At 38.3% G+C, this 25,337-nt stretch overlaps 1 protein-coding gene across 5 annotated transcripts in view; it reads left to right on the forward strand.

The window, feature by feature from the left end:
• Window positions 1–25,337, forward strand: part of PEX5L (peroxisomal biogenesis factor 5 like) — a 109,057-nt gene that overhangs the window by 67,722 nt on the left and 15,998 nt on the right. For all 5 annotated transcript variants that reach the window (XM_050308525.1, XM_050308528.1, XM_050308526.1 and 2 more), the window contains 5 exons: window positions 11,814–11,925; window positions 13,602–13,811; window positions 14,876–15,005; window positions 16,013–16,109; window positions 22,086–22,181. In XM_050308525.1, coding sequence (XP_050164482.1) covers window positions 11,814–11,925; window positions 13,602–13,811; window positions 14,876–15,005; window positions 16,013–16,109; window positions 22,086–22,181 — 645 coding nt within the window. The remainder of the gene's footprint in view (window positions 1–11,813; window positions 11,926–13,601; window positions 13,812–14,875; window positions 15,006–16,012; window positions 16,110–22,085; window positions 22,182–25,337) is intronic.

Below are 25,337 nucleotides of genomic sequence, written 5' to 3' on the forward strand. Positions count from 1 at the left end.
GTGTGGTGTGCAGTCGTACGACCATGTTGCATACATCATTTGTACCCTAATTGTCTGGCTGAAGTGTTGGTTTGAGGTGCTGCCTGTGCAGTGTGTCCGTGTGAACCTCTCATTCAGACCATCCATGCAAAATATCGCTCCGTTATGTCGTGATGTTCATTGACCATCACCATCAAAGTGTTTGTCCCTGGTCTTTACATGATGAAACAGATGGATGTGGTTGCTGCTCGCAGGGTGAAACACTCCAGTTCCAAACTGGCTACAGTCTTCCCAAGCCAGATTAAGCTGAGTCATGGCAACAAAGCCTGGTCTTTCAAAAGCTCTCACCATCACCAAACCCAGTGCAGGCAGGTCTATTATATTAGGAAGTAATTAAATACATTGAGCATCTGTGCTGCTCCAGCCTCACAAGGAGCTAAGCAAAATCCTGAGGGTAAAATGCAAGGATGAAGCTCAGATAGAAGACTATTGGCTTTTCTAAAATCTCCCATTTCCAAAATCCATAATAAATGGAGGATTAATCATGTCTGATGACATGATGGGAGCAGATTCTGCAGGAAGCATAGTTGGAATCTTACACGCAAAGAAGAGTCTCAATCCTCTTTTTGATAGTGATAATGTACGTAGGGCCCTGAATTTGTATTTTAAAATATTGTCTCTTTGCTCTCTTCCTCTGGAAAATGATAAAAACATGTCCAACACAGAACAAGACAGACATTTGTATTTTATTGTACTGCTCCTGGCAAAGTCCAGCTTGTAAAATATGACACTTGTTTTTTTATATAAATACCGAGAATTAAATTTAAATGAAGTTTCCAATTCCCAAATTGTTTTATATCATCAGATATTGTTTTATATCATCAGATCTGGAGGCAAACATTCAAATAACATGAACCAAAAAAGTCCTGCAGACTCCAGTGGGGCCATGGCAATATATGGCACCTGGGAATCTCAATCATCATTCCAGCAGTAATGAGTACACTACAGTAAGCAGAGGGGTATTCCTGGTAATTGAATAGGCCTTTCAGTATCTAATTTTTGTGATTCTGTCTCAATTACCTTTCATAAAAGTCACTTTCTGCACACTTATTTGTGTGAAAAAGGATTCAGTAGTTGCCAAATTTAATACTTAAGCATCAACAGAGTGAGCTTTCAGTACTAATAGGATTTTCTAGAACATAACTCTATCCGTGTTGCTGTCTCCTTTTAGCTTTTTAAAGGTAATTCAGAAGACTGGGACAAATAAAAAAAATATTATTTTCATATGAATAGAACACAGAAAATGTGAAAGAAATTTTACTGAAGGTACAAAGATTAACTGACCATGGAGCTATGAATCAATATACTTCTAATTGAAGCAGATAAATAAATGAGAGAAATCATGCATAAGAATTTGATTTTAATTGTAAAATAAGATTTTTTTTTTAACCTCTTCACAGCTTCTTTCCATTTGTCAGGAGTAAAAAAACTCATTTCAAAATTACTTTCTAATGAGAAATTTAAACCTAAATACCCCCTGGAGTCAAAGTTTAATTGTACAGCCAACTATGAAATTCCCAATTTACTACAGGTCAGTGAACTTCAAAGGATCTGATTCAATAAGGCACTTCGATCCAGACTTATACTTTAAAATATGATTAACTGCTTTATTGAGCAGTAAAAAAAGTCCATGGTTAAATGCTTTGGCAGACTGATCTTAAACAAACAAATCTCATGGTGTCACAAGTTTTATTTGTCCCAGATCCACCACACCTAATTTAGATTACTCGTTAGAGTACAAAAATTGGGAAGCTACTCATGGTAGGATCCCCGTAAAGATAACAGAAAGAAAGAGGACCTACAGGTGGGGATTCATATCCCTGACAATCCTGTGGCAAATATACAAATGTACTCTGGATTTATATGGAGCAGAAATGGAAGTCCATCAAAAATTCACCAACAGGAAAAAGAAATGCAAAATATATCTTGAAAGCTGTTCCCCACTTCTGCTTATAACCAAAAAAAATATAGGAGCTGCCTACTTAGAATTTACAGGACCTACACAGACATTTCTCAGAGCACAGTTTTAATCTCAACCACATTTAACTTAAAAAGTTAACCTACAGAACACCGAGGGTTTAGAATTTCAGCTGGAAAAAAAGCAATTTAAAAGGCTGAAGTTACATTATAAGAAACATACTGAAATTCATCCTCTCCCGTGAAAAATGCAGGCTACAACACACGTCAAAAAAAGAGATATGTTTAATGGGTACATCCCAATTAACTACACCAGATGCTTAAGACTTTTTTATAGTCTCTCTATGAGGTATTACTTAGTATTCAGAGTAGGAACTATTATTTTTTTTTAAGTTAACTTCATTTGCATGCCATTAGTTGATCTAAGCAGATTTATATTTACTCTGGGGCTTATGAATAAAATACTCAAACATTTCCACAGCCTGAATGCCACTGTTTTGTTGTTTGGGTTTTCATGTGCTTTTATTTATTTTATTTTATTTTATTTTATTTTATTTTATTTTATTTTATTTTATTTTGATGGTGGTGGTATGTTTTGGGTTGGGTTTGCTTTTCTTTTTTGTTTTTTTGCTTACTTTGTTGGGCTTTTTTGTTTGATCTGGGACTTTTTGTAGGTTTCTTTGGGGTTTTTTTAGTGTCTGATAGAAGATTTTCCAAATGTTTCAATTTAATTTTATAAAGGAAACAGACTAAAAATACCTAATATTCAGCTCCCAGTGTTGTTAGGAGGTTTTCTGATGTGTGTATGAAGGACTCACTACATGAATTTTATTGCATAATCAGAGTTTTCCATATAAAGTAGACGGTCCCATTTGAATCAATCATGTTCATTCTAATCTTCTTAGTGTTAGACTTGCTTTGACTTCCAGCCCACGCCATAAATGTTTACTAAATAACATTATAACAGAATGGTGGGATGTTGCAGGGAATGTAATTAGCTTCCATTCTCTTTTAGAGAAACCAGAACTCACTCCATTTTCACTGGCTGAAGCTCATTGATGTAAAAAAGGGCAAAAATTGAGCTTTCTAATTATTGTCATTATCCAAGTTTGGACTACAATAATTCACTGTACATTCCAATTTGTCCTCTGAGAGCAGTGGCAATTTCCACACTGATCTTAAGAGAACTAGACCCCAGATCCTATTTTTTTATTTTTTTAAAGGATTCTTGATAAATTAACGAGCAGTATTTTCCCTACATCTCAAATCCCTCTCATTGCATTTATTATAAAATTTTCGAGTAGTTCATCTGCAGACACTTCATAAATCTTACTGATAACTCTTTTTCATCTATTATTAAAGCAGGGTAAATACAGGAAGAGCAAAAAAAATGCACACTTAGCAGTACAAATATTAATTGGTTCTTTACCTCTAAGTTAAATATTGCTCAACACTTATTGCTTTCAGGGCAGTATGCATAATTTCAGCACAAATATTCTCATGAGTACTTTAAAATTGCCTAGACAATATGCTTAAAAGTCAAAAATTAGCTGCTTGCCTAAAGTAATACAGAATTCTCTGTCACATAAATTAAATACATTTTTACATGAAATAACAATTTTAATTTGAAATTACCATGGGAATCGATGGTGGCATTTTTTTAATAAAGTAAAAAAATTAACTATATTCTTTCATGCATTGTAAAATACCTTAAGGACAGAGAGATTGGACAATTATTTTTTTTTTTTGTGAATGCCATAATATACAAGTTTAACCCTGGTTTTTAAATGAATTAACAGGAGTTTTCAGAAACTTGTCAGCTCTTCATTCATGAATTCTCTAAGAATACACTGTCCTGTTAAAGAGTTGCAAACCATGTACTACGGTTCTAGACTCACCGAACTCGCTGTTCTTACAGTGAAACTGTTCTACTGAATTGCAATTCACAAACAACTTATGAGTTTCCAGCTCTTCAATCTACGAAAAACATTCCAAAGCAGCCACACACACCATAACAGACCCCTACAGAGAAAGACCATGTAATAACAAGGGCTTATGACTTGGCTCCCACCCCTGGCCATAGCAACACATGCACAGCCTTCCTGTAGTTATGCTGCAGAACTTTGTTTGAAAAGAAAAAAACACAGAAAGAAGAAGAAAAATCCGTGTGATTTTGAAGGTATTACAGTCTACATCCAAAGATACAGCAAGGGTGAGGTAAAAGCCAATTTTTTTTGAATTGAAAATGAAAAACCGGCATTTTTAACATGGAAGATCAGTAGGAATGGCACAAGTTTTACAATAACTAAATTCTGCCAGAATCCGTTGTCGTGGTTTTGCCCTGGCTCAATTTACTTTTATACCCCCACATACAATTACTATTAGTTGGGAGAAGGTTTATGCAGACAAAAAGAGACTGAATTAAAAAAAGTATGAGTATTTATTATTAACAAGCTAAAACTAAAGAATTATATTTACAACAATTCTACTTAAGTAAAAGGTACTATGTATTTACAAAAGATACTTCTCCCCCCACCTCCCTTTATATCAGTCCAAGGAGGAGAAGCAGTCTTTTTCTGTTCTCAGAATTCCAGCTCTCTCTCTCTCCAGTAACTCTGCAGCACTTCCGTCGCAGTTGGAACTTCTTTATCTCTCTCTTATTCTGTGTTGGCCTCCAGGGCTGGGCTTACTCCCCTCCTGGGTTAAAACCGAAGGCTGAGGGTTACCCAGGTCCTGAAGGGTCTCCTTCCATAGACTTGCAAGGGGACACTTGCTTACTATGGATCTTCTTCCACAGGGTTACAGGGGATAATGGTTTAAGAGTTCACCCCTGTTTCCTTATGGAGGTCCCTCCCCATGGGAGAACAGTCCTTGATTGACTTCTCGGCATGGGTCTAGTCTGGATCCCTTACTCGGATCCCAGTATCCCACCTGAGCCATTTTCTGCTCCAGCGTAGGTTCTCTCTAGCACCAGCAGCACGGATCCCACACATGGATCCCAACATCCCTACCTGAACCGTTTTGTGTTCCAGCGTAGGTTCTAATACCCGTCAGGGTCATAAATCTTCAACAGCAGCAGCATGGATCTCTCATTGAGATCCCAGGCTTATCTGAGCCGTCTCGCTCCAGCATAAACATCGATCCCTTCGAGGGTCACAAAGTCTTTAACAGGACTCTGCCTCATCTGAGCCGCTTTTACTCCAGCATAAGGCTTTCTCTCTGTTAAAGTCACAAATCTCTGGTGCATCCACAAGCTCCTCTGTGAGCCGCATGGGGGTCTCTTCACCCCAACAAATTTTCACAGGTGGCAGGGTTTTATTTTTCAGTCTTTACCCTGCTGAAGGGAGGGAGAGCGAAAGGGAGAAAAAGCAGCTCTCCCCCCTTCGAACTTTTCTTCTCTCTCCTGCGACTGCAGCTTTGACCTTGGAAGTCTTGTTATCTCATGGCTGGAATTCTTCTGCAGCGGTTTCTCATCTAAGCAGTTTGTCTTTTAAACTCTTTTTTTTTCTTCACTCTCTCACAAGAGAGAAGGGAGGTTTCAGTGCTGCACCTGCCCCCCCCGGCCCAAGCCGGGGAGGAGAGAGCCTTGGCCCTCCTCGGGCCCGCTACCCTTCTACATGGCTGCTGTTCCTAATTTCAACTGCGCCACAACCTTCTCTTCCGTTTTCTTAAAGATGTAATTAGCAAAGGCGTCACTGAACTTTTTGATTGGTTTTTTGTCCGGAAATCACCTGGACAAAACCATCCTCAGCCCCAGGGATGGGCTGGTGGGTAAAACCACGACATCCGTGTCTTTAATTCTCCCATCTTCACAAAGAACTTGTACCTGCTGTTCAGTTCTATATGCTGTCAGTCTTCTTTACTTTGACCTAGAGGAAAATATTAAATAATTTTATAATATTTTGTAAGCAAAGATCAGAGTTGCTCCCGGAGATGCTCTAAGATTAGAAATGCATCACCTGCAATGTGAGGGAAGAACACTTCTCTAGTTTCTATCCTCTACACCTTATTTAAGAGCATTTGAGAACTGTGGGTTCAAAGTCAAGCATCCTCTTCAGCTGAAGTTACCCACCAAAAATTAATTTTAAGTGAATGATAGAGAAACCAGAGCCTATCATGACGAGTTCCCTGCAGATACTATCATAACACTTGTGCAGGTTTTTCCAGGGCTTTCTCAACAAATTACTTTGGATTCTGTATCCTTCCTGTTCTTCAAGACTATTCCAACCTCTGTTTACTCAGCATCCATGCCAAATTTGTTAATCCCTCCATTAACTAGCAGGCCACTTCAGGAGCACAGATTAAGTACTTCTATAAGAAATCATTTCTTTAAAGGAACGCTCTGTAACTTCTTAGTGACTACGTTACTTGCAAGGATCCGTAGACATCTATGACAATGAGTTAATGTTGTCTTTGATCATTGTTGTAGAGCAGTTCTCCAGTCCAGATAGTGATATGGGGAAGGGGAGAGGCTAAAACACAAGCCACAAGGTAGCACCACAAAGACAATGCATAACCAACTGAGGGAAAATAAAGAAGTAAAATCTTCTAACACCCAGGAGGTGGAGGCAAACTGTTTTAGAAAACAACTTCCTTTAGCTTCGAAAGTGCATGGAGCATGCAGGCATTAATGCAATAGATTTACAATAAATCACATTTTTATATGACTAGTAAAGGCCAAACTGTCAGTCACAGTCAAAATATGACAAGAGCAACTTTCCTCCTCTTCCCCCGTGGCTCTGATCCAGCAGGACAGTTAAGCACATGCTTAACCTTGAGCTCTGCTGAGCACACTGAAGTGCTTTGCTGGAACTAGGCCAAAATGCAGGAGCCAGACACAACTCCCATATTAACTTTCCTTTAGCCAGGCCAGGATGAACAAAGGGAAGGAGATACTGAATTGAGAGATATTTAGTTTTACCTTGCAACAAAATGCCATAACTTGCCAGCACTTAGAAACACAGGTAGGATGTTGCTGTGACACAGGGATCACAGCAAGGGTTGTCACCCAGCAGTTCAGCTGCTCTTTATGAGGATGCAACAGACACATTATTATTTACTGACTCAGGCATCAAGCAGAGACTTTAAACAACACAACTGGCATGTGAATTTAAATATCCAGTGCAGTGTCTACAGCAATCCCCTCACAGCTTCTCTGACTTCACACAAACCCTGACAGTTGTTTGCACGAAGCCCCTGGGGGTGACTTGGCCTGTGTGATTTCAGGTAAGATATTGTCACCTCTGATTCACAGGCCACTCCACACACTTCCTACTACTTTGCAACAGAGCATTGGTTATCATCTGCTGAACAAGTCTATTCTTCAGAGAGGCAGTAACACCAGTACTCCTTGCAGGAGGGTGCAAAGAGTTTGTCTCAGTTTTGGAGCTTCCCACAATTCACGTGGGGTCGAAGCCAGTTACACCACGTGCCACAGGAGCTGATTCTCTGTTCTTGTGAAAACCAGATATTTGGCTGTCACATGAGTGTCATTGGGGCATAAATTCACACTGACAGAGAAAGAATTAGTATCACCCTGGCACGAGGATGAGGCAAAAAGCTGAGTAGTGATCACACTTACTACACAAGAGTAAATAAAGTGTGTGAGGCAGTAATTTTGATTGTGAGATATTTATAAGCCTACTAGAAAAGCAAGTGAAGAAAAACATAACTCATGCAATTTGAACTTTTATCATGAGACTAGTGATTTTTTTCAGGAGCTCCCCTTCCTCCCTCTGCAAGCAGAAAACAAGGTCTTCCAGTTCTCATTCTGCCAAGGAAGGAGATATAGGAGTCAACTGTCAGACCAGGACTTCCAGTTACACTCCAGAGGACAATAACCTCGATTTCTGGCTGTGGTTCCCATTTATCAGTTTTTAGAAAGAGCCAGGTAGTGGAAAGCAATTGACTTGTTTCCTCTTCTCCTAGCAGTAGTTTGGGGCTTCCTAACTTACTGCCATGAGTAATTCAATCAGCCTCAGTTGACAAAGTGGATCCAGTACAAAATCCAATCCAACGAACTTGGGTAGCTAGTTACACCTAAATTTTAGGTGCCTCTTGAACCAGTCCTTCTAAGATAAATTCCATATATAACCAGGGGGAAAGAGAGGTGCCTTTGAGAGCTTCCTGAGGGACAATCTAAATTAGGCAGGCAGAACCTCCCTCTGGAGTTGCTTTTCTAGGCATTTTTCTCTCCCAATTGAACATGGAGGGAATCTTGGCACTTAATTTAAGAGAACTAGTTCACTATGTGCTCAAAACATTGGTGCTAATTAGCTGCCTATGCCTGACTGGAAGCCCCCCAATTTAAAGTTGAAATAATTTATCTTAAAGACTAACATTATGTTATGCCCTACTAATACTTTAAAAAAAAAAAAAAGAAACAAACCAGCATGCTTTGTGCACTGCAAACAGATTAAGATCAGGAATGCAGTAAGAGGGTGTATAAAATGGGATGGAAGGACCACACCTTACAGTTGCTGTTAAATCATCCTTGCTTTGAGTATATTGAAGTAGTGTGGCTGGCGTCAGCCACCAGATGACACTTTTGACTCTCCCAGTATCTCTCCCAAAGCAACCAAAAGCCCCACATATCTGCTTTTAGGAACAAAAAATTCCAGTATCAGTATTGGTGTGAAAAAAACACCTTTCCTGTTCAACAGCAGAATCAGTCCCAGAAAACTCATTCAGATTTAGGAGGAGTATTTTATACTATGATGAGTCTCTTCAGATGTATTGATAGTAGGGAATACCACCCTCCACAGATTTTAGAAATCCCTCAGTTAGAGGAGTGTGTGGGCTTCTTCTTTAATTAAAATGAACTTTATAAAGAAAATTTAAATTCTTGCAGACATTACGAGAATTTATGGCACTCCCTGGCTAAATCAGTACTCAGAAACCCACAGTTCTCCAGGCTGAGTCTGCACGGCTTGATGTGTGTACGGATATTGTGCACATAAATCCAGTCTGCCCTGCTCCTGTTCCCATCGCTGCTTCCTCCAGCACCTGCTGATGCTCGGTGACTTCCTTAATTTCACTTTACTTCCCTCATCTGCAACGTAGAGATAATACTCCTCAGCTCTGCAGTGGTGCCAAGCTTGATTCATGAAAGTTTTAAAGCTTTCTGTGATATTCACCCGAAAGGTGCTCAAGAACCATAAATTATTAGTTTAATATAGATCATAGTTTTCATCTCATGAATCTTTTATATCACTACTCCAAATTAATGTCTGATATAACTTTAATAACTTGAGCAAAGTTAAACTAGGGATAAATTTGGTACAATATATGAGGCAGCAAAATGAAATTCCAAGTGTGAGACCAAGGGCTTAACAAGTGGCATTGATTACACAGTAATGTCAGAAACCTACCCCACTGCCCACTCACCTACGGAAAAATATCAACTCATGGCACTCAAACATATTAAGATCTTAATTCATCATTAAATGTCTGCTTCACAACAAAACAGCATTTTTCTAATTTCTAATATGTAGTTTGTATTTATTGAGAGTTAGTAGACATGATTATGTCTTTGCTATCTGTTTTGACCCAAATATTTCAGTTGAAAACAGATTATTTTTCATAGGAATAAGCCCTTTAATAAGACACTGTTATATCTCCTCGTCTTTAGTTATGGGAGCACAGGACACAGGACAGTGACCCTCTGGGTCACAGTCTACTTCTCAAAAGCAATCACATCATATGTACAAGCAAATCACATATGTACAAGGCTTGGCAAAAGTCATTTTGTCCCCTCTACCCCAAAAAAACTTTGTTCATATAGTTCACTGCTGTGATAGGTTCATTTAATTCCCAGACCAGATCTATTCGTGGTCAGTTTAGAACTCTTTGTTATTGTTCCAGCCTTTCTCTATAGTGGAAATATCTTTCCTCCTTCAATGTCATCTAACTACTCTCCCTTTATATATACAGGAAGAATAACTATATGCCTACTCAATCTTCATTTTGTTGGCCTAAGCAAGTCAAACTCCTTTAGTCACCTGTAAAATGTGGGGTTTATTCTGCTGATCATTTGAGTGGCCCATGTCTGATGAAGTTAGTGTATTTGTTCACAAAGTCAGAGAGTCAGAGAAGAGGAATCTGTTTGTTTTATAACTAAATAAAAATGCTGCAAATGAAGCATAAAGACACAAGTTAGTAAAAATTAAATCTTGTTTGCTGATGAAGCTGATATTACCACCAATTTTCTTTCAGTTTGTTGGTAGAATTTTATCAAGGGTTTTGAACAATCCACTGCTGGTATCAAACTAATGAATGCCTGTTGCTTAGCAGGTCTTCCTCTTATAAACACTGTAATAAAGAAATTTCTAAGGACATGATAACCATCTTTGAAAAGAAACAAAATATTTATCAAACTTTATAGTTCAGTTGGATCTTGGAAAAATTCGTGTCTTTATTGATTCTTGTCTCCTTCCCTACCACGACACTGATTCTTATTATTATTGCTGGTCTTCCCTGAGTTTATCCTCTTATGTCCACAACAGGTTTGGGCAACAAATTACCTTTTCAGCTGGTCTTAAGATTTTCTATTTTTCACCTCTGCAGTGAGTGATCTTGGGTGCTTTGGAGTTAGAACCCCCCATGACTGAGTCACTGGTGAGGTGCATCTGCAATCTGGGTTTAGCACATGTAGATGTAGAGTTTGGGATGGTATCACTGCCAGATTTCTAAATGAAGTGCCCATATTTGCATGTTGTGCTGCCCAGCTGAAATCAACAGAAATCAAGTACTGAACAGCAGTGAATCTAAGCTGGTTTGCTGTGATAACTTTAGAGGTAATCCTGAGCTCAGTGCCAGTAATTAACAAACATGAGGATGAGTAAACACCCTTTTTTGCCGATTGTAGTCCATCCTAAACTTTAAAATTTGAATATATCTAAGAGAAAATTCTGAAAATTCAACAATGTAAAGAGAGTGAGAAGAGAATGGCAAGAAGGAGAGAGGAGAGGGAAAAATAAACCTGAAAGTGCTCCAGGCAAAAGCAACTGAGGGAAAACACATTTTCACATTATTAAGATAAAGTAAATGCAGGACACACCATCAGGCATCCCTCCAACTCAGCTTAGGTCTTGATCCTCCAATCAGAGATAGATGGCAAAGAGGAGACTTTTATTTCTCTTTTATTTACTGTTTTCTTTCTTTTTAATCCCAAGTGCATTAATAGCTTGTAATGCAGAGATTCCTTTTAGGTAGCAGAGAACCGATGCAGTCACGTAGTTACAACAGAAGTGGAAAACTGCTCACAAATAAAATCTGCACTGTGAGTCTCCCCGCAGTCAGAGCTCGTGCAGGAAGTTCATACACTCACCAGGCTCCATCCACTGTCATTCACATGTCGTTGTATGGCAGAGAAGTGTTTTCTGTCTCAGCAGGTTATTGTTTAATGGGCTAATGCATATTTGCTAGATGAAATGCTATTGTGGGAGTTCTCTGGGGAGGCATGCTGCTTGGGGGGAAAAAAAGGCCACTTCCAAATACTAAAAAAGCCCTGTTTAGTCTCCTGGTGACAGAGAAGGCCAACTTCACCATGGATGTGAAGGGAGTTGCATCAGGCCTTGAATACTTTAGCCCTATAAGCAATAGTATGCAATAACTGCTAAGGAAAAATCATCTTGCTGCTTTATTTTTGTGTGATTTGTAAAACTGGAATATGATTTTGCCCCAAAAGAGCAATTAGAGTCCTTTTATTTTAAAGCCAGAGATATCTGTGCGTCATCTGATTGCAATACCTTACTCTCACAATCAAAAATAAAGCACATGATGTTGTGAGACGTGTTTTATTTCTTTAAATTCTTCATCCCAAGAACACTCTGTGACCCGGGGTTCTTTGTTGTTAGCTGGTGAATGAGCAACAGGAAAGCAGACCCCTCCTGAGCCCCTCCATTGACGACTTTCTCTGTGAAACTAAACCAGAAGCTGTTGCAAGGCCTGTAACATCGAACACTGCAGGTAAACAACATTCTTTACTATCCCTCAGTAGATAGAAATACTTTGATTTTATCTTATTTAGAGCACATTTTTACAAGTAGTTTCTTGATTCTTTTAACTATCTGCACAAAATCACAAGCCAGTATTAAATTATAATTGCCTGAAGTATTCGTAGAAAAAAGTTTGTTCATTGCATTTGAGGGCCAATAGGATGTGATTCAAACCACGTCATTTCCAGCAGAACTTTGGGGCTGAAATAGAAGTACTTTATTTAAGTCTCACAAAAGTATGACCAATTCTCAATATTTGTTTTTGCAAAATTTTAACCTGTGAGAAAGCCACATTTAGTCTGATTTTAACCAAACCCCTTCCTTACTCTAGAATGACTTTTTTAAATAAAAACTTGGATGGAATGGCAAAGAAAAAGGGAAGAGGTATCAAAACAGTTTATCCAGGCTGAGTTTGGACACGTTAATAGTGAAAGGATCTAATAAATTTCTCAGCTCTGTTGTGTTCAGTGAGATAGTAGAGAAGATAATAAATAGTAAGAGTGAACCCTAAAAGCCTTTTGAATGATACTGAATTCTATTTGAAGTATATTGTCCTTTGGAGGTATTTTTAGAAATTGGTCCCCTCCCACTCAGTATTTGTGCAAAGGTAATCGATGCAGTTGAGCAGATCAACAGAGATTCAATAAAATCAGCATAACACCACTATGTTCTCTTGCTATCTCTCAAAATGACTCTGCTTGTTAGAAACCATTTAATTAAAATCTATATACATGCAAATTATTAAATGAGTAATTGACAGCTGGGTGATTATCTTCACTTGTAATTAATATGTGTTTAAAGCAGTATGCAAGTTCTAATAACAAAAACTGGGACACTAAAGAGCAATTGTAAATAATATTTTTTCCTTTTATATATAGCTAAAGATATTACAGGGATGAATAGAACTATTTCAGGTGGTTTAAGAATGGTGTTTGCTGTAAAAAAGTATCTATAAATTGTATAGCTGCCTAGAATATCTACCAGATTCAGGGGCGGGGGTGGTATTAGATTTATGTAATAGCAAAATAAAAATTTCTTATTCTATGAAGATTGATGAAATTCAGTCACTTGCCAAGAACACAGATTAAGCACTGCAAGAGATAATACAAACTGATTTGTCAAAAAACACCTGTCCTATAAAACAATGATAAAGAGACAGTTTTCCTATATTTTACATGCTAAAGAATTTTAAATGTTATTCTATAAGCAACTTTTAAATGAAGAACCCAGGAAGATATCTACTCCTGCATTTTCCAAAATGGCACGTGGCACAACAGCAATGCCTAAGCAGCTGTTACCAGCACTTGATAATTCATAAATCAAATCAAATCTTATCTAAAATCTCAATTGTACAGGGAACCCTCACAGCAGAGGAAAATCTGTGAAGTCCACAGCCTTAAGACTTTGAATGTCTTTAAGATTTTAGAGGAAAAGTCTTTAATGCAAATATATTAAACTGCACTTGTTAAGCACCTGAAATTTCCAGCCAGATTTTAATATGCTGGTCATAACCTTTAGCCAGGAAACACACACCTACTCTAGTCAAGTGCAAACATATCAGTTAATACTTTTTCCCATTAAAACAAAGCTTTAAAAGCAAGCTTTTTGAATTAAAACAACCTTAAACTTTAACATTTTGTCTCTAAGTATTATCAGCAGGTCTGGATCTCTTGGATCTTAGTGAACCTGTCTTACAAACCCAAAACAAAGCAAAGAAATCAGAGAATCCAGCAAGAAGTGAAGGCTTAAAAGCTTCAACCCACAGAAAGAAGACAGACAATCCTGACCTTATCAGTGTGGATTCTGAGCAGAAAGTCCAGGCTGTCAGAGTTGCAGACAAGTCTTCACTAGATTTTGGTAAGAGTGTAGCTATTTTATTAGTGCTCTATAGCCTTTTTTAGCTCAAGTTTCTCCTGACTATTATCACAAAATAATAAGCAACACCAGATTTTTTTGTTGCACCACGTTTTAGCAGAGATTGTAAACTTTGCTCCACCTTATAAACTATTTGAAGCCCTTTAAACTTGAAACACTCTGAACACATTTTACATTTTGCTATTATATGTATTTAATTGTCACTAAGTGTGCTAATAAAGCTCTGAAAGGTTTCTTTGAATAAAAAAATATAGTCAGGGTGAGTAAAATGGTAGAAAAATCTATAGGGGTATGATGAGAAATTGGGAAAGGACACAAATGAGAGGCAGCCCACACATAAATGTCCTTTTCAGAACTGCAGATGTCAGAAGGACACAACATGTTTGTAAATGCTGCTGTATCTATGCATATGAGGGAAAAATTCCATTCTTGACAAGAGAGATATATTTCTACAGATCGAAAAAAATCCCCCCAACAACTCAATATCCTGCCAAGCCTGATCTATCGACAAGCTTTGGAAAAGGTGAATTTAATTTAGTTCCATCCAAACTAAATTACTTGCACTGCAACTGAGAAATTTGCAAGGTAAATGTAATTTATACCGAGGCAGCAAACTTTCCATTCATCAGCACAGAATTCTTTCAGAGACCTTTTCTTCAAACAGGAGCTGAACATCTGATTTCTGCACAGCGAGTCTGACATATGACTGAATAATATTGGCTGCCTATATTTTTAAATGGTAGTCTCTAAAAACAGTTTTATTTTTACAATTAGACTAAATTACATATAAATCACTGATTTTAAATGGAGTTACACTGACATTCTGACCACGAATGCTAATAGATTTTGGAAAAATGTTGTGAATTTCTAAATATTTTCACAGCATATTGACTAGAAAGGTGCAAAACATTTCTGTATATTGGACCTTAACTAAAATATAGTCTTTGGTGGCACCATTTTCTCTATGCCATACATTTAGTAGAGGAGACAAAATTTTCTGCAGTAGTATTTTTAAAAGATTCATATTTTCTTTCCTTATTTTCCAGTTGATATTCAGACACAGATAGACAAATGGGATGATGTCAGTTTTCATGGAGACAGGAGTAGCAAGGTCCACCCTTCTGCAGAGCGAATCTCATCATCATCATCTAGAGCTCCATCAAAGGAGATTTTATGGTACAGCTTTTTGCTTTCCTTACAAAAAATTTTCCACTCCATCTTTCTTAATTCACAGAAATGCTTTCTTGATGACAAGTCATATCATTAAACTTGTTATGATTACGTCGAGTGTGTTCAAGCACACATTTCGGACAATACATCATAAGGAAGCACACTCTAAAACGACATTTCACCAGCAATTTTTAGTGTTGTGAAAAGTAGCAGGTGCAATTACTAAATAAATGGTGGTGAGAATTCTACAGAGACATGCAATGATCCAAATCCAGCTACAAACGTGAGTAAAATGAATAAAACTGGATACTTGGCAGTGATTTGACACTCCCTGGATATCCAGAGTATTTTGGCTTTGCTACCACAAGGGTACAACTATAAGAGACAACATAAAATATCCAAGCCAAGTGCTACCCCTTTCAGGCAGTTAACTAAACTGGAGGGGTTGCAAATGAGGAAAGAATTGGACTTTGCCTTTGGGAACAGTTCATGCAGATTAATTCTGCTGCCCTCCTGAGATGTGAGTAACACTCATTCACCACATTATGCGTGGCCACAGTCAGCATTTTCATACACTAGAAGAGGGTTTCTGACCAAAATGATGCTTATCCTGTGTTTAACCTACCATTTTTCTGGGCATTTCATTAACTTAGAGCTTGACACGGATTTTGCCCAGTTGACTTGATTTTGGTCTACAGGGTTTCATTCTCTAGGAAGAAAGAATGTCAGGATATTGTGGCATGAAAATGCACATATGCCAGCGCGAACTCCTGCATGGTGGTGCTTGATTCTTAGACACTGACTGCAGGTACAGTCTTGTGTCATTGCCTAACCTCATTTTGCCTGGTTATGAAATAGAAGTGTAAGAGTGAGAACACTGAGAAGGGTCCAGGTACTTTTGATAATTCAGTTAAAAGAAATACCCTAATTAATTGGGGTGTGCTTACGAACCTGAAAGACGTAAAGCAGCATGTCTTAGTGTTCAGTGATGAGTGTAAATGCATTGTTTCTAGGTCCACAGAAAACAGATCACAGTCTGAGCTGACTAATGTCAAGAGTGCCTTGGACTCTGATTCTACATCAGAATTAGAACTTGCACCTGCAATACAGGTAAGGAGTTTTGGCAACAAAAAGGCAAGGAGAAATTGTCCCACTGGCTAACCATTCACATTCTGGGACAGCTATTTAAGGGATATTTTCAGGATCATCAGTGAAAAATATTTATGCTGCTGAATCTTCACACCCCTTTGAAATTAATGTTGTGAAAATGACTTACATATGTCAGCACCTCAAACATTCAGCGTTTAATACTGCAGTGAACTGTGACCTTCCTGTACAAAGACAAAAACTTCAAACTGCAATTCACAGCATCAGGTTTTTGCCCATCAACCAGTTTTGAAAATTCAGACTTCTAATGGTTCCCTCTCCCTGCCACATATCTGTTCTCAAGGTCTCTTGGTCAAGCAGGAATCCCCAGAATTGGACAATGGTTAAGGAAATCATTAGACCAATGTTCATTATTCATTTATCTGCACAGGTGGGAGAGCAGTGTGGTCAAAGGACTTTTTCCTGCAGGAAAAGCAACTCTAGTACAGAGGGTTCTGGGCTGAAGGTTTGTAGATTTGCCCAATTCCACTGTCACAGTACATTGGACAGGAGCTTGTGGCAATTATTACTTAGAGTTGTAAGCAATTATTACTTAGAGTTGCATATTTTTTGGTATGTAAGTATGCACAAGCAGGTACAAACATAGATTTAGATCTGCATTCACATAGATCAGGGTGCTTATACACCTTCTTTCCTGCTTCTTATTTTTTAACTGAAGGATTTCTGCCCTAGCCACTGGCCAGGGCAAGAGAGAGTTGTTTGGTGGATTAGCTTTTAGTTGAAAATAATTTTCTTCCCTTCAACAGCTATTTTTAGGCCTGGACTTCAAAAACTTTCTGTCAGATGGCAAATCTGGAAATTAATGGAAAATAATAGCCTCTGTTGAAAATGGAAAAATGAGACATTAAAATGCTAAATGTGTTTTCTTAGATTATGCACCATTTTTTGAAGAAAATAGAAATAGAACCCAGTTATCAGATCCATTTCTGTGAGTCTTCTTTACTTCCCTACCATCTCTACATTACAAACAAGAGGGGGTTTTTTCCCTCTGGAAAGTCTTATTCTAGTTGCATTGTATGATATCTTTTCTTTCTCTGCAAAAGATTTATACTTTTTATTAATGGAAAAGATAAATTGCACAATATCATTCGCTGGAAATGGATGTTGTGTTCTCACATAGTTTGTCCATCTTATCTTGAAGTACCTCTGACCCCTTTTTAGGAGGCTGTTCCTCAGCCTAACAGATCTGAATTCCAGAAAATTTTTGCTTAACTAAGATGTGTGTAAATCAAGTAGACTGTCACAGAATTTAAATACCATGGCTTTCTGTAAAAGCAGTTACAAATTTAGTATTTAACAGCTCTGCTTTCTGTGGTCTGTTTCCTGTTTATCTTCCACTAGAATAACTGCAGAAGCAAAAATCCACATTTCTCACTCAGTGTAAGTTCAGTCAGTTGGGGCTCCATACTCTTTTGGGAAATGACTGATATTTCAAAATAAAAAACCCATGAAGCTGAATAAGCCAGCTTGAAAAAGAAGCAGAGAAAAAATTCCTATCTGTTGTTTTGGTATATTTCATATTTGGGGTTTGTTTTTGTTTTGTCATAACCTACTCTTTTTCAAACTTACGGTCCGTTCAAGTAACAAAATGCTGAACTGGTAATTAGTAGTGCAGAGAAATGACCTTAAGTGAGACTGAGTTCTTATTCTAGACAGCTAACTTAGAAATTTAGTGGATTTGTTCACTGCCAGCTTCATCCTGCTTATACTTGGACTGCCAGAGCTGTCAGTTCTCAGCAAACAGGCTCATCCATCTTGACCGAGTTCTTACTGTGCTTGTAAAAGAAATCACGTTACAGCTTTTATCAAACCATATGTTTTCCATACTTTGTCCTCTATAGGTCTTGTCTATCTCATTTAAGGGTAACCTCTGCATATGCAACACATTCTGCCATACCCTAAATATTCCATCTTGTCAAACTTGCTGCAGTTTTCCATCAGCAGTTTCCCAGGCAATCACCTCATCACTCATCTTTGGCATGTTAGATTTGGTTCCTCCAAGTGAAATGCTAAGTAACTAGGTCATATTTTCATTAAAATTATGCAATCTTCTTAATGAAATCCTGTGTTTACCAGAACTTATATCAATACAAAATCCAAAAGACGAGCTCTGAACTACTAAGGGAGGAATGTGTTTGAAGGCTGGAACAGGCTCTCATGGTGGCTCTCAGATGTGGCTGGTTTGCTTCTCAGCATTTTTCCACATCATGCCTTACCTATTATTAACTCTTAAACAGCACTGGCATTGTTCTTTCTTTTCTCTGCCATTCTGTAAAGTCCCTTGTTATGCTTTTATTAGTATTGAGATATCCTACAGTGTTTGGGGCTTTCTTGAAGGCTTATTTTTCATCTTATAACTACAAACTGCAGAGGGAGATAACATGTTCCATTGTCCATACATAAAGTTTGCTCATGTTGTAATTCTTTAAATGCTCCTCTGGGCATTATAGATATTTTACTACTCACCTACAGTACACAAAACCCCTGACATGCTAAAAACCTGCATCTAATTCAAAGATGTCAGCACTCTTAGACTGAGGTATAGTGCAAAGCCTCTAAACTTTAGAAATTTCCAATTTGAGGCAATATATTTAGAATATAAAACTGATTCCCCCCTTCTCCCAAATAGCTCAAGTAAGACTAATGACCCTAGCTCTCCTTGGGTGTGGCAGTTGCTCTTAGGAAACAAAAAGTTACAAGGGGCAGATTTAGCTCATTACTTGAAGACCTGATCAAAAGTTAAAACTGTAATTTAAGCCTCTCACCAACAGTTAAGATCCAGCAGAACATAAGTAGAGTACAAGTGCAGGAAAGTGTGTGCAAATGCATCGGAATGGAAGATTTTTTTGTTCCCCTGAAGACAGCAGCCATGATCAGCTTCAGTACCTTCATTACAGGGTGATGGGAATATCAACCCATGGTGTTCACAGAGTGTCCACAGACACTCCCATTCCACCCTAACCCACACCCACCTCAGGCTCCCCTAGAGGGAGGCAGCAGCAGAGTCCCAGCCCATCACCAGCTGGAGGTGTGGAGTTCTCCAGTGCTGGCCCTCCATTCCCAAACCCTCTTTTCCTGCACTGGGGGAAGGCAGCACGTTCATGACACATGGGGTCTTCCACTTCTGGGTGTCCCAACTTGGAGAGTGACTCTGCATTTTCTATATGCAAGCACAGCTTCTGAGGGGTTTGTTAATGACCTTTTTTCCCTCTGACCATGCGTTTCATGGAGCAGAAAGTTTATTTCTGTGGGGGTGATGCAGGGACAATGTGTATCTCCTGTCAGGTGGCAGAGGGGACCTCTGTGCTTCTTATCTTCTTCCCCCTCACCTCTCTGCTGCTCCCAACAAGTTCACTCTCCCCTTCTGCAGTCTGAACATCATCTTTTGTGGTATTGTCCTTGACCTGAGGAATGGCAGTCACTGGAAACAAAAGGGTAAAAAGCGGAAGTAATCAAACCATTTGCAAGAGCCAACTCATAAATAATGGAAAGGCTGGGAACATAATTAGTGCCTATCAACAGAGTTCTGTGTCAAGGAAAACAAATGTAATTCTTTGATCAGATTACAGGTCAAGTTGATAAATGGTGCTGTGTGATATTCTGCAAGATGTTTGAATTAACATACCATATTCTGATTTTAAAATTGGCACCATACAGTATGAATTGAGGAGGCATTTAACAGATTAAGACTGGCTAACATTAGATCTCAAGAGCAGTAGTTACTTACTAGGAACTGTAACCACGTGGGGATTCTTCCGTGATTCCAAGGAGAAGCTGTGATCTTCAGTATTATTGATCTGAAAATAAATATTCAAGCCATTCCTGAGAAAAGTTCTATATGATACAGCAATGGAATGAAAAAAAGGTAAATAAGGGAGTCGAAGAAATGAGCTGGTGACCAAGACATCTGTATGAATATGTATTCCAATACATTTCAGAACAAGACTGCACTCTCTACTTACAAAACTGTGCTGGAAGGCAGTTTGAAAAGAATCAATGGCTCAGAATGTATGAGAATGTCAACATAAGGGCTCCCTGTGTGGTGCTGGGGTAACGGAGTTCTGTAGCAGGGAGACAGGAGATCACCTGATTTCAGCATAGAGAAACAGCAAGACAGGTACCAGAATATAGAGGTCACTTTGGTTGTCTGTGTGGCTGTGAAAAATAAAGAGAGAGCGTAAAAGCGACCCAAAAAAAGGTCGAAATCTGAATGTTTCATAACGGGATAATTTAATATTGTAATGTCTTTATTTTATTCAATGTCTTTTTATCACCAAAACCTGATCAAAACCATCAGTATCTTTCTATAGAGAAAATAAGGACTACTAAAATGTGTTTTAAACTACTGGAGAAAAATAAGAAGTGGTAGTTGAAAATATCATTAAGGTCTCTTGATAACTTTAAATTAAATCCGAGCACCTTCCTCAAAGACATATTCCAGACAAGCTCAGTTTATTCTCTGTAGAACATCAGTTTGATCCTGTGGATGCTGAGTGACAAATACCATCATGTGATATGTAAAGAAATGAATGATTTGAACCAGTTATCTCTTCTGTACAAATTCTATTAATCAGTCAAACAACTGGTTTGTGTGTAGGCAGGGTTTTGGTATGTTTTCAGTAACAACCTGAAATCTCTTCCTGGCCTCAGCAAGGGAAAAAAATATTTTCCAAACCACATGGACCAGAGGCAGTAGATGTGAAAGCAGAAACAGATCCTCAGTGTGGACTCTCAGTGCTTCCTGTCACAGCAAAGTCCAGAAACCAACACAGAATAACACCCACAGCGCCCACTACCAACGTGCTTCTCACAGAATTTGTGCTGTATTGTTGTTTTCTCCCCATCTGTATATCATCCAACCAGTGTACATCTCACTCATCAATCTCTGCCTGAGAGACCAAAGGCTGGATTGACAAATGAATGCCATTTTCTGGGTAAAAAAAACACGTGTACAACCACAGACATATGTGTTCAACCTTGCATCGCACACAACATGTGGGAAAACCCAGGAGTGTGTTGGATGTTTCATCCCAGCAGTGCACACACCAGCATTTGCAGATACAGCCCAATGAGTCTGATGGGAGCAAAATCAGTCTTTTTGCAGTGTGGCTCATTGAAATTGAATATTACAAGTACAGACATCAGAAATATAATCACGTAAATTAATGCAGTCGGGACCACGGGCAGGCAAGTGGCTAATGAGTTTAACCTCTTGACAAACACGAGGGAAGGGATTAGCAGCCAGAGCTCTATTTAGCAAGATTAGGCCACTTTGTGCCTTTCTATGCCATCCCTAAACATTGTTTGGTTTTGTACAGTGCCTTTTGTTAAAAAAAAAAAAAAAAAAAGTTTTTAATAAAAGAACAGGGAAAAACTTGTTCTGTGCCTCCAATGGGATCAACCTATACTAAGGCACAGAAGAGAGAGCTGCTGATTGTGAAAAGGATTTGTCCTTCCAGTGAAATCCATGGCAAACCTGGCTCTCCAATGTGATCCTGAAAGAAAACTACAAAATATACAGGGGAAGTGAGATGAGATGTTTTCACCCTGGAGTTTAGTCAGTGGGATGTGTTCAGACAGTTGTAATGCAGGAGAAGGAACAATGAAGATAAAAGTCTTATATAGAATAGTCAGCTCTTTCCTTTTGTAGTCCAGCTCTTGCACTGCCTTTTCTTGGTTGTCTCTTTATTTTTCATGCATCTTGAGTGAAAAGAAAAATCTGGAAAAGATAAATTACTCTACTTCCCATCAGGAGTGATCTTAGCTATGGTGGGAGAAAATTCAGAGGAATTCATGCAGGGAAACGACTAATTTTCCCCAAGAGAAAGGACATTTGGGGTTCTGGACAATTGAGGAAATAACTCAAAAATGTGACAGAGAGTCTATCATCCTTTTCTGATTTATTCTTTTATTTTTTAGGCACGATCAACGAGGGAGCAGCGTTGGGGAGCACCTCTTCTCTCCAGAAATCACTCCTTGGAAGAGGAATTTGAAAGAGCAAAGGCAGCTGTTGAGGTATTATTTAATTTACTATTCCATTTTCAGCTAACGGTCTATAGATTTCTTGTTTATCTTGCAACAGAAACACAGGAGAAAGCTGGAATATTTAAAGCAGAGAAAAGACACAATTCCTGGAGTTTCTAATTTAAAATAGCATTTAATCTCATGGAAAAAAAAAAAAAAAAAAAAACCAAACCAAATAAACCCCAAACCCTTAACTATAAACTAAGATTAGACAGAACCAACTTTTCAAGCTTGATTTTTATTGCTATAGCAAGTGGGTAAAGAAAAATGCCCCATAAATGTAAGTACTTCCAAACTGAAAGTAAAAGAGGGAAATATTTTTCCCCAGCAACTGAACGTGTGCACTCAGCTATTTAAGCTCAGACACAAACCAATTCTCTGCAGGGGAGATGGAATTCAGAATCCCTGATAAACAGCACAATTACCTGCTGTAATGCAGACTGCACATGCAGCAGTAACCATGCACCATTTTCACATTTTTACAACTGGTGGCAGAGCATTAAGCACAGGAATATTCTTTTTTCCTGAGAAATCAATTTGGTTTGAAAAGATGAAGGTATTTGGGTAGTTCTCTGAGTGCACTTCCATGGGTTTTTCTCTAACTACATTTCCAACATCTGAAACATGAGTGTTGTCCTATACCACTAATCCCAACTGAAATCCTGATCCTGACTGGAGACAAGGTGGAATACAGGTTTTTTTAAAAGAACTCAACAGAAAATAAGATACAAGCATCGATCTAGAGGATCATCTGGAGCATTGATCCGTAAATGTCATGGGTTCCATTGGTAACCCTGCAAAATCCCATCACCACAAAGAGCTAAGACAGCTGCCTTCTACTGAGGACAGAATTTCAGGCTAAATTATGTAACAGCTACTGAAATGAATTTTTAGGGTGGAAAGGATGAGGCTGTGAAACCGATTCCTCAACACTCATTATTTTTAGCCTGGACTGCAGTCTCATTAGTCTCCAAACCATCTAGAACACTTTAAGGTTATTTGAGTTTTGATTTAAATTTTAGCCATGTGTTTTAATAGTCCTCTAACTCAAGACTTTATACTATTCCAATTCCAGTGCTGGCAGTTGAACTATTCTAGATTAATACTGGTTGATTACCAAAAAAAACTATGCCTAAATCATATGCTGACCTTTAGCTAGAATGTCCTTTTTAAGAAATTAATCTGATTTGTAGGGTTTTTTCAGGATATGCTATAGTAAGGGGCATGGTTTCTACTACGGTTTGTTGAGATTTTATTCCACACAGGAGAAAATTGTGTCTGAGCACACAAGGTTAAAATGGACACAAGCAGTAACCAAGCTCTTTTATAAATTAAACACTGAAGGCATTTTTCTTGTCTTTTCTGCCTGCATTGCTTTTTCCAGATCAAGCAGGTTCTTTATAAACAACTGCTGGTGAGGCACAGGAGATGTTTTTGATGTCACACATCACACACTTTTGTTCCTGGCATGAAAGGAGAGACTTTGCTTTCAAATCGCTGCTGCTTAAAATGCTCGAGGTGTTCCTAATTGCACTGCAGACTGATCTGAAGGTGGGACATGATGTGCTGTAACCTGTGATGGCAACACAGGGAACCTGATTATGAACATCTTGGCTTTAGTGGTTAAGCAAATCATGTCAGGACTCTTGCTATCACCAGAAACTGTGTGTGATGGGGAGTTTCCAGACACTCAGAGAGAAAAATGAGTTGAGTCCAACAACAGTTTACATTTTGAGGCAATAGAGACAGGTTGTTAAAATACTTTAAAGTAGTCTCAAAAACAGCTATTCAAAGGAATCTAATTAAATGTTTCCCTAACTGTGTAGCTGGCAGTCTAAAGTTATTCTTTCTGCTTAAAATAGAACCTTGGACCAGGTAGTTCAAATGGAAAGGAAAGGATTCTTCAAGACCTTATAGAGCAGTTACTTCCATTTGTATATGAAAAGAGCTGAATTTTCATCCTAGATAAAATGAAGTGGTAAGAAAGCTGGAGTGATTGAAATAAATTGGAGCCCATCTCAGAAAGATTAGTGCTTTCTTAAGCGAAGATACAGTTCAAAAATTCATTTTTTAGGCTTTGGATGTTTCTGCAATACTCTTCAACTGGGAAAGCTCCAAGTGGTAAGATTAGCCAGAAAACTGATCAAGAAAAGGAAGCAAATCTCAGGTTCTTTGTGGCCTAGTTCGGAAGGAATTAATTAACAATTCAGTAAATGAAGACACCAAACTTTATCCTCCACCCAGTATTCACTTTAGAGCTTTGGGAATGGTTTTAAGATGTCAAACTTTGAGATTAATGAAGATTTGTGAGGTAATTCTTTCTTAAGAAGGTTTAAAGATGTCTTTGCCATTAGGGAATCTTTTAAGAATAAAGCAGTAAGTAAAATAGCTTTTATACTAGAGAGGGTCCAGATTCCCTGGCAGTGATCAGGTGCTTGCAGACCTCACTGCCTTTTCTATTCTTCTGGAAATTGGATTTGGGTTTTGGCTCATTATTTTTATCTCCATGATTCCCAAGTGCAGTAAGAACAATGTTTTAACTTAATTTTCCTAATAATTAGCTCTTTTTTACCAAAAATTGGTACTTTTGAATTTTTAAAAAATGCTAGCCCTGGGATTCAGGTCCATCCTCTACCTATACTCTGTTAAAACAACTTTTTTTATGATCTGCCATCCTATTGGTGATAGATTAGGATAAATAGAAATAAACCCAAGAAAATGCAAAGACTTCCAACAGAGAAATGTCTCAGAGATGGGGAAAAAAAGCAGTTTTGTTGTTTTCTTATTCCACATTTCCCTGATTAAACTGCAGATGCCACACTGTTTCATGAGCTTATGCATAAGAAATTCTGAGCTGTCCTTCTCAGCATCGCTTTATTTACAACACAATGTCACTTGAACCATCTGCTGTATAATGCACTGTTGTAAAGCATCAGAGTATATTACAGCTAAATTATGTGACAATAGCAGGAAAAGATGGGATTAATTTCTTCCAACCTAGGAAAACATAGTCCAGAATCATCAGCTCTGTGGTTCCCATGAGTACCAGTTAGGAGTCCTTTCTGTACCTACAGTGTTCCTGTCTCACTATTTAGACATCACTTCAGATGTGCCTGGGAACTAAGAACTTGAGTCACCAAGATGCAT

This window comes from Myiozetetes cayanensis, unplaced genomic scaffold (assembly GCF_022539395.1).
Source record: "Myiozetetes cayanensis isolate MyiCay16 unplaced genomic scaffold, myiCay2020 scf13, whole genome shotgun sequence".
Taxonomy (NCBI): domain Eukaryota; kingdom Metazoa; phylum Chordata; class Aves; order Passeriformes; family Tyrannidae; genus Myiozetetes; species Myiozetetes cayanensis.